General features: G+C 56.6%; 1 protein-coding gene across 3 annotated transcripts in view; it reads right to left on the reverse strand.

Annotated features, from left to right (window-relative positions):
• The window catches only part of PHACTR3 (phosphatase and actin regulator 3), a 165,937-nt gene that overhangs the window by 52,777 nt on the left and 101,050 nt on the right, over positions 1 to 12,110 (reverse strand). For all 3 annotated transcript variants that reach the window (XM_081033805.1, XM_081033807.1, XM_081033806.1), the window contains exons 3-4: positions 11,764 to 11,841; positions 4,238 to 4,420 (exon numbers count right to left, since the gene is read on the reverse strand). In XM_081033805.1, coding sequence (XP_080889931.1) covers positions 4,238 to 4,420; positions 11,764 to 11,841 — 261 coding nt within the window. The remainder of the gene's footprint in view (positions 1 to 4,237; positions 4,421 to 11,763; positions 11,842 to 12,110) is intronic.

The following is a 12,110-nucleotide window of genomic DNA, read 5'->3' on the forward strand; positions in this document are numbered from 1 at the left end:
GGCTCCCCAGCCCAGGCCCGCAGCAGGAAGCAGCAGGCGTAGGGCTGGCTTGAGCTCGCGGGACTCTATCCAGTCTCAGTTTTTGTCCCCTAGGCATCCAGCATGTTTCCAAATCACAGTTTTGGGAGAGACAGATGGCACAGGAATGGCTCACCTGGCCTCCAGCACACCATTCTCCCACAACCATCACCTGCCTCTGTTGTGTCTGACTCATTTCCAGACATGTGACCTGGTCTCCACCTCTCTGAGCCTTGGTCTCCTCATCTGCACAAACTTGTGTATAAAATACCTGATCCTGCCCGTCGTGATGGACGGGGGGCTTACATGAGCTTGGAAGAAACTGTTGGAGCATTGCAACAGAGCATTATCTGACTTTGGATGCTCAGGGGCCATCCTGCCAGAGATAAAAGTATTATTGTGGAACACAGATGTGTCTCCCTCTCGTCCTAGGTCAGGGGTTCTCAGCCTTACTCTGCCGGCATGTTGGGCCAGACAATGCCCTGCTGTCAGGGGCTGCCCTCTAAGAGGTTTAGCAGCATCCTGGCCTCTATCCAGAAGACAAGTAACTCTTCCCAGTTGTGACAACCAAAAATGTCTCCAGACACTGCCCAATGTGCCCTGGGGAGGAGGGCGAAGTGCCCACAGCTGAGAACCACTGCCTGAGGTAGACACTATTTAGATTTCTGAAGGGGGGCACTGTGGCACCCACCTGGTGAAGGCCCACGGTGAGAGCCCCGGCTGGGACACCCTCTCACAGCACGGGCCTGGGTCCTCCCTCCTGCCATGGGCCCAGGAGTCTGGACAAGGCAGGCAGTGTTTCAACTGGACTCCACAGAAGTGTCAGCCAGGGAAGGGATAAGAGGGGGACAGAGCAGCGCAGGGTCAGGGTCCCCACCCCTGGGTCTGCCCGAGCAGGTGCACTGTCTGAATCCTTCAGTCTGTGTATCTCTAACACTTTCCTCTGCGCTTATGGACACCACACTTTCCAGGTTCTGCCCTGGTTCCCTCCTGCCATGCTGGCCACACCTGCTTAGCCTCTCACAGGCCCCACCTGGGCTGCCCCAGGACCCGGGACTCAGCTCATGGTCCTCTTCTCCATCTCTCTCTCTCGCTGCAGATCCCACCCAGTTCTCTGGCTTCAGAATCAATCCCATCTCTGTCAACACTTGACCTTTCTTCAGAACTCCAGATTCATTCACGATTGGCCACTTTTCATTTCCATCTGAAGTCAAATAGGTAAAATGAAACAGATCCCAAGCCATCTCTTGATTTCCCGTGAGTAACCCCTCCTCTTTTACTAATCCATCTTTCCGTCCATCTCAAAACTGTCCTGGAGCAACGTGGGGCGCACGCCCTGTTCTAAGCGCTGTGGACATGGCATTCACCAACACACAGCCCCACCTGCACCAGGCTTTCTGCACGGCCCACCCGCCTCCCGCTCTGCAGCCAGACTGGACACAATGCTCGGTCCCGCTCTGGTCCTCTCCACCTTGCACTCCGCCGCTTCTGTCTAATTCATGCATAGACACAGTGTGCTCTCCTTCCAAATTATTTCTCAGAAACGTCCACTTATCCTCCCAGTGTCAGCTGCCAAGGCCTCTGCCTGGAACTCAGCAACAGTGTCTGGCAGCCTCCAGGCCCCTTCGTCTGCTTCCCACTCTGCCCCAAATCCATTCTCCAAACCAGAGGTCAGCAAACACGTTCTGTAAAGGGCTCTGGCTTTGCGGGTCATAGAGTCTCTGGTGATACAGAAAACTCTGGAAGGACTGGCCAATCCAAACAGCAAAAGCTCCCCTTGCTGTGCACCTCTCACCCTCGTGCTGCAAAGGAACTTTCGGAGACGATACGAACGTTTCCTCCTTGTTCATTACAGTAGCCACGTGCCACATAGGGTCAGTGAGCAGCTGACAAGTGGCTGGTGTCACTGGGATCTGAACTTTAATTTTACTTAGTTTTAATTCATTTAAATAGCCATGCAGCTAGTGCCCACAGCAGAAGACATGTCTGGGGTTGAGTTAGGCCCACAGGCGTCCCTCCATCCCCCTAGTCCAGAGTGGAATATGTGTCCCCCCCGAGGGCCCTGGGACTCAACACACCAGCAACTGTCTCCAAAACCGTGCTCCTACTTCTCTCACAGAACTGATTATGCTCATGACACAGTGACCCCCGCACGTCCCTGACCTGTCGGAGGGCTCCACGGGCTCTGCTGCTGGTTTGCAACATCTCCTTTCTAAGCCGACATCTTTCTCTGCACCTCACATAAGTGTGTGTAGCTACCATTATAGTTTGCAATCTTGTCGCACAACTAAAACTTTAACATCCGTTCAAGTCCCAAATGTTGTAATCGAATTAAAAAAAAACACACCCCAAAAAAACCAAGACAGGGTGAGCTTTGCATGTTCCCTGCCAGTGGGATCGCTCCCTCGGGCTGTCCTTGGCCTGTCCTGACCAGTAGAGGTCGCTGCTCACCCACTGAAACGCTCAGCAGAGGCTCAGGTCACGTGCACACCCCAGTGTGGGCCCGGACCTGGGAGCAGAAGTCACTGAAGCCCACCGTTTCCCATCACTCTGGGAGGATGAGACCCAGACCGTTTAACCGCCGTGACCCCAGACTCAACAGCACATCCCACCCACAAGAAGGTCCTGCATACAAGTGCGTGCTCTCAACAAACCAAGCCTGCTCTCAAACCCGTCCCCAAACCATCTGGATGGAGAGCTCGCCTGATGTTAGATGGGTGTTGAGAGCAGGCACATTGCTCAAGGCTGAGCAAGCAGAAAGAACCTGCCAGGGAGAGGCGCCAGGTGCCAGCAGGAGGCCAGGCAGCTCCCCAGCAGAGCGGCAGGCTCCGTGGCCAAGGGCAGCACCCAGCGGCAAGGACACAGGTGGAGGACAACGCCTCACCAGCCATGAGAGTCACGCCAACCTCCCCCCAGACTGAAGTGAGATGCCTGGGGGACACTGGGACACGGGCCTGCCCAGAGGGCCGCTGTGAGAGGCCAGGACCGTCGCAAGGGCCACGACTTTTTCGACCCCAACCTCCTGTGTCCCCAAGTTGGAGGGAAACCAGAGAGGCACAGCCACCCCCTCTTGGCAGGTACCTACAAATGCTGGGGGGCCACTGTGACAGGGGCCACGGCAAGAAGCACAGGTGAGTCTTGTTTGGCAGAGGAGGCAGCAAGGACAGATGTGAAGCAGTGACACGGCCGGCCCCAGAAGCCCCAGCGGGCCTGTCCTCATGGCCTGGCTTTCCAACCTCCCACACTTGTGGAGACAGTTCGAGTTCCAGCCCCCGCACCGGGCCTGGCAAACTTCTGGCTGCAATTGTACTAGGGAACGGGCTTCCAGCTCCATAGAGAGGTCTTCTGGAAGATTTCTCTAAAAACGCTGCTAACAGGTCAGGGAGCAAGGTGGGGATGTCTCCAGGCACCCACAGTTTTCTTAGCTGGGTTCAGGCTTTTCTTTCTCTCCACTCTTCCCTTTCTCCTCCACTTTCTCACAGCTGGCAACTGGCCTGGTCTAGTCAATCAAAATAAGAACCACCACTGACGACCACCGCAATAATTAACGGGGCAGACACTGTGCTAAGCTCCTCCCACCCTCCAAAAACACAGTCCCCATTGTTTGTCCCGTTTAATAGAGGGGACCAAGGAGGCTTGGAGCAGCGCACCAATCACACCTGGCAGAGAAACAGCGAGAAGCGCCCACACCCAGGAGGAGCACGGCAGCTGTGCCTTCACCAGCACCCACCACGGCAGGGCGCCATGCGGCAGACACTGAAGAGGCCACGCCCTGCAGAGGAGGCAGCCACTGCTGAGGGACCTAGGCCGCTGGCAAGGTCCCTCTATATCCATCTGCCCGATGGTCATGGGTCAGCTTAGACCCTCCCACTGCACACTGGCTCCTTGCGGGAGAATTGTCTGCTCGGAAGTTCCCAGTGAACAAGCAAAGGTCTGCGGGGAGGAAGGTGTATGGGGGAGCCACCTGTGAGCCTCCGTAAGCCTCTCCATTTACTGGCTGTGCCGGACTTGGGAGTACACAGGAGAAAAACGCTCCAGCAGACACTGAAACCCCTCCGCACGGTGGAGAGTGGCGCAGCTCGTGGCCGGGGTGTGGCGTGCCCCTGAGGATGGTCTCCTGCCAGAGCTGCTGCCCAGGGCCTGGCTGGGACCCCAGTTGCCACCCAGGCTGATGGACATCCTGGGAGCAGCTCAACCCTGCCCCATCTCCGGCCAATACCTGCATCGTCTGAGTGGGTGTCTGAGGACAGTGGCTCATCCGGAGAAGCCTGGTCTGTCCCGGTGGCCAAAGGGCTTCCCAGCTGGGCATCTTCCAGAATCAGTGTCTCCTGCTTGGGAGTGGACGGTTCACTCTGTGCAGCTCGGGGCCGTCCGTCAGGGCCGCACGCTTTGTTTTCAGCGTCTGCAAAGAAATTCTGCTGTCAGCCTAGCCTGCCCGCCGTCCCTCCCTATGCGCTTTCATTCCTGCCAAGTGCCTTCCCAGGCCCAGGTGCGGTACCAGCCGCCTCCCCCGCGCCCCCAGGCGTCCACACCGCCTTCCTAGGGTAGCCCCGAGCATGACGACGCCCTTCGGCCCCTGCACTGCGTACCACTGCCTGCCTGTGCCCTCTCACTCCACCTGTGGGAGACCGCACGGCGCCCCCACCACCCCCGCACCCCATCCTAAGCCTGCACACTGCCCTGTGGCTTGCTTTGGTCAGTAGGATGTGTCGTGCGGGATGGTCGGCGGGGTCTCAGCTCCTGCTCCCCACATAAGAACGCAGGACATGGTGAGGCCAAAAAGGAACACCCACGGAGCCATAAGCAGGGGAGTCAGGCCACTATAGTCTCACTGGCGGCATCCGCCTCTCTGCAATCCGCTCTTGCTAGCTCAGCCACCATCTTCTTGCTAGCCCCCATTCCTTTCTGTTAGCATAGCCACAGCCGTTATATTAGTGGCCAATGGCCTACGGGTTACAGCTGACGGCCAACTAGCCACAGCTGATGGCCATCTGATGACAGTTGATGGCCATTTACTACCCGAGCCAGCACCTTTCTATGTGAGGCCGAGAGCCTGGAAACTGCTTTTTGGGGCTTTGTCCCCACAGATGTCAGCAGTATTGATGTGGCAGCAGCTTCCAGGATTTGCACACTCCTGCCTGCTCCTCCCGTGTCCCCCTAACCTGCACCCTGAGGACACACCCGGCCAGCCAGCTGGGGGTGAGAGGCATGTGGGGCAGAGCCAAGGTCAACCCAGGCAGGTGACAAGACACGGCATTATCGTGGCTGCAGATGACTGATTCGCCTCTGCACCCACCACACCACCCTGGGTCCCCCATTATGCTCACATTTCTCAATCACCCTTTGTGTGTCTGGAGCCACGCAACCCTGGCAAGACAGGGAGTAATAAGTACGACCCTTTCCCCCAGTGGCTCACGAGCCCAGAAATGGGGGCAGCACCAAGGACTGGCGTGTGGACAGGCGGCCACCTCAGAAGGATGACATGTGGCTACTAGCAGGGCTGACAGAAGCACCTTGGCTCCCTTTACTTGGGGCTCAGCTGCTGGAGCCTTTGAGGGTCTGTCCCTCGACTGATGTCACCCCAGGGTCACTCTTACTGCTGAGGAGCCCAGCGCTCGGGAACTAATAACTGGTCCAGGCCACAGTCCCAGGGGGCAGGTCCAGGCTAGGAGATTCAGCAGCTGATAAAAATGCCCCCCTCTGATACACAGGTCACAGCCCCCGTGTGGCCCCGTAAGGAGGCTACCACGGCAGAGAGCAGTGTGACCCGCACACGTTCACAGGGCCAGGAGGCCACAGTGTGGACACAGGCCTAGCCCGGACCCGGCAGAACTTCCTCCCATGACGGCCTCCATCATGGCGGGGGAGGGGAGGACAGACGTGTTTCTGAATCAGGGGCCCCCTCTGCCCAGGTCACTCCTGATCACTCCCTGCTGTCCCTGTGTCCTTCAGCTGTGTGTCCCTTCCACTCCCCAGAGTGCCCTGCTTAGACACAAAGTATGCACCCCACCCACTGCAAACAGACGAGGTATCTTGTGCCCACACAGCAACCATGTCTGGGCCTCAACCTCATCAATAAAATGGGGATAATAATCTCACCAGTTGCCTGAAGGCACTGCTGTAAGAATTAAATAAACACAATGTGCCTGGCATGAAGTAAACATTACACACGTGCTTACAATTGTCACTATTGCTGTTCACGATGACAGTTTGGATGGGGAGGGAGAGGGTGATAAGGTGACGGTCTGGCCAGGAGGCCCCGGCCACGTGGCCATGTGCCAACAACAGGCCCCCCTGACTGTGTCCTCCCCACGCGCAGGACTGAAGCCAGGCTGCTGGAGTGTGGCCCTCCGAGGGACGTGAGCTGTCATCATGTTCCCTCTGCTGGACATCTGTCTCCTCGGGGACGGGCAGAAAAACCAGCCAGGCCAAGAGTCTGCAGACCTGGGGGGAAGACGCTCTCAGCTCTGCAGCCACGCCGCCCGACTGTGTGGCCGGCCAGGGGCCCACAACCTGTTCCCAGACAGGGGCAGATATGTCAGGCTATGTGGGGCATATGCCTTAGGGTCTGTACGGCATTTTGGTTTTTTAGTTTTACAAAAATCCTTTAAGTTTAAAAACCATTCTGAGCTTGGCCTTATAAAACTAGGCTCTGGGCCAGATGTGACCCAGAGCTACAGTTGGCCAATCAACCCCCAACCTTGGAAAAGACTGAGATACAAGCCAAGAGAATTCCCCCAGTGGCCAAAACTAGACGCCACAAAACTCAAAACTACAGGTTCAGAGCCTTTCTCCTCACTGGTTTCCTCACACTGGACACACGATGGTGACAACCTCGGCCACCAGCTTACTTGGCCCTTGTGACAGACTGGAGAGGACAGCCACACTGACCGCGGGTGTGGCTGCTGCCAGATGTGTGCTCCGCGAGGACCGTCTCAGGTGAACAGCACTGCGTTAGGTGAGACTGCCGCCGCTGTTTCCGGGTGGCAACACCGAACCTGAGAAGGCACGGGCCCTTCGTTGCCACGACTGTCGTTAACAACAGTGACCTCTCCATCATCATGAACAAAAACAAGAAGCGTGGAAAGGTCTCCAGCCTTTAGCCCGACTCAGCAGTCTCCACACCAACACTCGGCCCCAGAATTCCTCTTTCACAGCCTAGCGGACGCACAGGACCTCTCTGGGCTGTGCTCTGAGCTCCAGCTCATAATCTTGTTCAATGAAAAGTTACAGTTCCCAAAATAGCCCTGGTGGCAGGGCCGTTGCTAAGAAACGCTGCTTGGGGTGGGGGAGCTGTGGGCGCCGGTCCCCTGCTCCTCTCGCTGTGCAGTCGGCCCTCCCACCTGCCCGTTTCCCACCGCTGCCTTTCCCCTTCTGAGGGCCGCAAAGGGGAGCAGTCGGCCAAGCCTGTGTTACGTATGGAGTAGCCACAGTGACAGGGAACGTGCCACAAACACACATGCAGACACACGCATGCAGACGTACACTCACACACTGCCCCAGCATCCCTGCAGCATAGAAACCGGACAGACTGACTGGCCACTGCCCAATTCCCCCAAGGAAAGACCCCTCGTCTCTCTCAGGTCGCTGAACACGCACCAGGCTAATAGCTCTGTCACTCTTACATCCACTGATGGAGTCTGAAACGCCTGGAATTATTTAAGATAATGGCAAGTGGCACACACAGGAAGGTGGAGGAGCGTCATCCACAGGCGCTGGTGTAGGGACACCTGCCGGCTCCAGTCCTCACTTGTTCCATTTGGGTGGGGCTGGGAGGAGAGAGGCTGGCGGGCTGGTCAGCTGTCACTTGTCACATGTGTCAGAGGAGGAGGGCAACAGCAGTGAAGACAGAGTGAAGGGAAAGGGTCACCTCCTCTGTCCCCACGCAGACCCAGTCCCATCTCACTCCTCCTACAACCGCACAAACGGCCCTTCCTGGGTTCCTGCATGTAGCAGGCTTCCAGAAGTGAGAGCAGAGGGCAGGTCAGAGTGCTCCGTAAATGCAGGTGGGACAGGCTCATAAAATCACCCCCTAGAGGGTGGAGGGCACGCTATCCCAGGTCAGCTCCCACTGTCACGCTGCTGACTGCTTTGTGGGCCAACTCTGGCTGACTGGCATGTGTGTCTGTGCACTGTGTGTGTGTGTGTGCGCGCGCGTGTGCAGGAAGAGAGCCTTCCTGTGGTTCGTCCAGGGCCAGCTCCGCTCAAGTGTGAGTTCCTGGGGCTGCTAAGCACTCCCAGGCAGTTCTAGGAGGGTCTGTGGCCCCAGCCTGTGGGGCCTCTCTGGGCCCCTCCCTGAAGGTCACCCACTCAGCCTCCCAGGCCCCCGCCCTGTGTATTGTGCTGGGGACAGCCGGCCACAGGGGGCGTTCCTGGCTGCAGGGATATCTGCCTGGTTGGGAGCAGGTGCTGGCAGCTGAGGAAGATTCCTTAACCCAAACCCAGGAAACCACAGCTGCCTCTTGGGACGCCTCACACCGCAGCCACACCAGCCCAAGACCTGCGTTCCCACTCGGAACTCCCACTCGGGAGCCTCAGTGCTCACTTCCTCTCCCTCCTGGGCTCAGGGCACCACAGAACCCTACCAACCCAGCAGGAGCCCTGGTGTCTCAACACAAGGACAAATTAGGGTTACACAGGACCTGACATCGAACTTGACTTTGCCCCCAGTGACAAAAGTCATTTTCTGAGCAAGTGCATGACAGAAACAATAGTGCAAGGAAGTTTTTCTCCCAGGAACCTGCTGCCAAAGGTTTCCGCCTGTGCTGTGATGTCACGGGTCATTAGAGGTGACACACACAGCAAAGAATTCCAGCAGTGCAAGGTCAATGGCCCTCTCCTCCCCTCCCTGACCCCACGTCCCTTCCCAGAGGCAACCTGTTAGCCGGCTTCTAACATGCCCCTCCCACGACTCCATGGCAGTCTCACTGCAGACCCACTCAGCCACCTGCCCTGTGGCTGCCCCGGACTCCCACAGCCGCTTGGAGGTGCCTTTGTCACGCAGCCCCTTCCTGGGGACTCTGATTATCTTAACTCCTCCCACATTGGAGAGAAGGGACAGGGAAGACGAAAGGCCCTGTGGGACCCAGTCCCCTCTCCCTCTCCGGCTGTCTAACCTCCCTGCACCCCACTGATGTTCTCTGGGCTCCTCCATGGGGGTGCCTAACTCATGCTGCTGAAGACACGCCCCACCTCCCTGTGACCCCCACTTCTCAACCTTGGCTGCACCAAAGTTGGCGGCAGCTGGGAGGTTTATAAAGTACAGACGCCCAGGTCCCATGCCCAGAGCATTTAAACTAACAGTGGCTTAGATGACCCTTGTGTGCAGCGAACCGAGAGCCAGGCTCTTTCAGTCCTGCCGCCTTCCAACCCCACTCAAACATCACCTCCGTGGCCCCGAGCCAGCCAGGTCCCCGCCTCACGTTCTTAGAAGCTACCTGCCTTTCCTTCACCGTACTCAGGGCAGCTGTGACTTTATATTTATTTGTGGGATGGGGCCATGTTTGTCCCCCTGGACTATGAGTTCTGGGAGGCTGGTATTTGGCTCACCTGTACCCTCACAGCTAACATAGACCCTGCACCCAGCACGTGTGCAGTAAGATGCTGTCATGCCAATTACAACGTGCGTTTTCGACTCTTACGGAAAGAGACTGCACCTCAGGCCCCTCCAGTTCCTGGTCTGTAATCACTTAGCCAGAGAGAGAGTCACCTGAAGGAGGGGCTAGCAACCAGCACCCTGAGGGCCAAACCCAGCCCACCACCTGTTCTGTGGGGCCCAAGCCGAGAATCGAGTCCACGTCTTTACATGGCTGAGAGAAATCAAAATGTAATAGTTCATGACACATGAGAGTTGTACCAAATTCAAATTCCAGTGTCCACAAATGCAGTTCAGCAGGAGCACAGCCATGCCCACTCTGTCCGTGTGGTCTGCTGCTGCCGCTCCCTGGCAGAGTCCTGTCACAGAGTAACTGTGACAGACGCCTCATCACCCCCATAAACTACGCGCTGTCTGATCCTTCCCAGCAAAGGGGCGCTGACCCCGTCTACCTGGCGTGAGGCAGCTCCATCACACACACGGAGGCCAGGAGCACAGCCTCCGGTCACCCTGACCCTTGGCTGCTGCCGTCAGTCCCCGGGAGTCTGTCCGCAGCCCGCCAGTAAAATCGTTTGACAAAGACAGACAGACGGCCCTTCTCGTAGACAGTCTCCCTTCCGTTATTTCTCCATCCCTTTACTTTGGACAGGAATTAAACCCACGTCTTTATTTACTCATCATTCATCAGCGATCACGGTTTTTGTCGTAGATGATAAACAGGCCTTAATCCTGTTTCTACTTCCCGTTCCCCTTCCACAAGATCCAAAGTAAGTTTTGTTGGCAACATATTCGAAATGCCCCGTGTGAAGCTTTGTTGTCCCATCCAAATTAAAATAGTTGAGATTTCTATCTCAGCAATGACAGTCCCCCAAGTGGGGGGCCAGTCAGAACAGAAGGTTCAATGCCTGAGCCCCTCAGGGCTTGACACCAAGCTGTTCTTTCACAGGCAAAGTTGGATTGTTAATAGTAAGCAATTGTCCATGTAGGTTTCCCCAGAAAATAGCATCATACAAATACTTCGCTCTTTAAATCTAAAGAAATGACGACCAAGGCCTAGCCCACACTGGGTCTGTGAACAGACAGGCCCTGCCAGAGTCAGAGCACTTTATAAAGCTGCCCTCACTGACTTCATGAGCTCCCTTCCCGATTGCTGACACGTGGGACAATTAGAGACACTACTAATAATTTAAGGCTGAACTGGGAGACAGGAATTCAGTCTATTCACACGGCCTCCAGGAATGGGCCCTGAGAGGCCAGGGTCCTTCAATCGGGAGGATGAGCGTGGTCCATCTCCTGAGAGACTGGTCAGCAGCGGTGAGCCCCCGTCACCGAGCGGAGGGGAGCCTGAGAACCAGAAAGCACGTCAGGACCCACGTCCCATGCCTCACGCTTCACGCTATCACCGAGAGAGAGGAAGACAGGAACTCAAGAAGTTTGTGAATTGTCCTGGAGATGAGAACGTGCTTCTCAAGGATGCAAGCACGGGAGCCGCCATCGCGGTGAAGGTCTCAGACCAGAGTCTGAGCAGCAGCTGGACCCTCCTGCTGCGTGACGCGGGGCAGCTGCCTCCCGGACCCCCACCTTCATTATCTGCAAACTGGGTGGTAAGGGCGTGCCCAGTCCCAAGGATGCTGAGAGGACGAAAGGGATAAGGTGGGTACAATGCCCAACGCAGCCCCCGGATTATAATCAATGGTTAATAAATGGGAGCTGTACCTGTAGGTGGCAGTAAAAATAACTTGCCAAAATCAAGGATTAAAAAGTGAGTATGAAAAGAGTAGAAGCCACTGCCCCCACTTCAGTGGAATCAGGACTAACCACCAGCTTCATCCACACCAGCCCAGCAGGAAGCAGTTACACATTCCCAGAGATGATGGCGGCCCTTAGCTCTTCACCCCATGAGAGAGGTGGCCTGAAAGTCACTGAGGGGTTCTCAGAGGCCCCAAGCTGAGGCCATGGGGCAGGACTGAGGAACTTCTCCAAGCGTGGAGGCCCCACGCAGGTCCAGCCTCCACATGCAGACCCCGGACTCCTCCAATTTCCATTCCGTCCTGGCAGGCTTCCTGCGCCCCAGAGAGACACCCAGGGCTGTGCTCCCGGGCCATGCCATGCCCTGCCCCACTGCCCACCGTGGAGGCCATCCCACTTACCCTGCTCCATCATCTCCAGCAGCCCCTTCTTGATAAGCTCCTCCCGACCCTGTCTGCCGGCCATCTTCTTCTCCAAAGCTGCACAAACACAAACGGTCAGGTGAGTCAGGGAAGGGGGCAGCCAATGCCATCGTCCAGTTTGCAGAAGAGACGGGAGGCAGCAGTTAACGGCAGGGTGAGGGGCCTGGTCCATGGGGAGGGGTGTGTTCAGGAACCCCAACCTTTCCCACTGAGCAATCTGCCAAGCATTGCACATAAAGCTTGGCCAAAAGGAAACACATCGCCTGTTTAAAACGGTCATTTCCATGATTCATCTGAAAAGCAATGCCTCGAATGACACCCTTCTC

This window comes from Rhinolophus hipposideros (genome assembly GCF_964194185.1).
Source record: "Rhinolophus hipposideros genome assembly, chromosome: 22".
NCBI lineage: Eukaryota > Metazoa > Chordata > Mammalia > Chiroptera > Rhinolophidae > Rhinolophus > Rhinolophus hipposideros.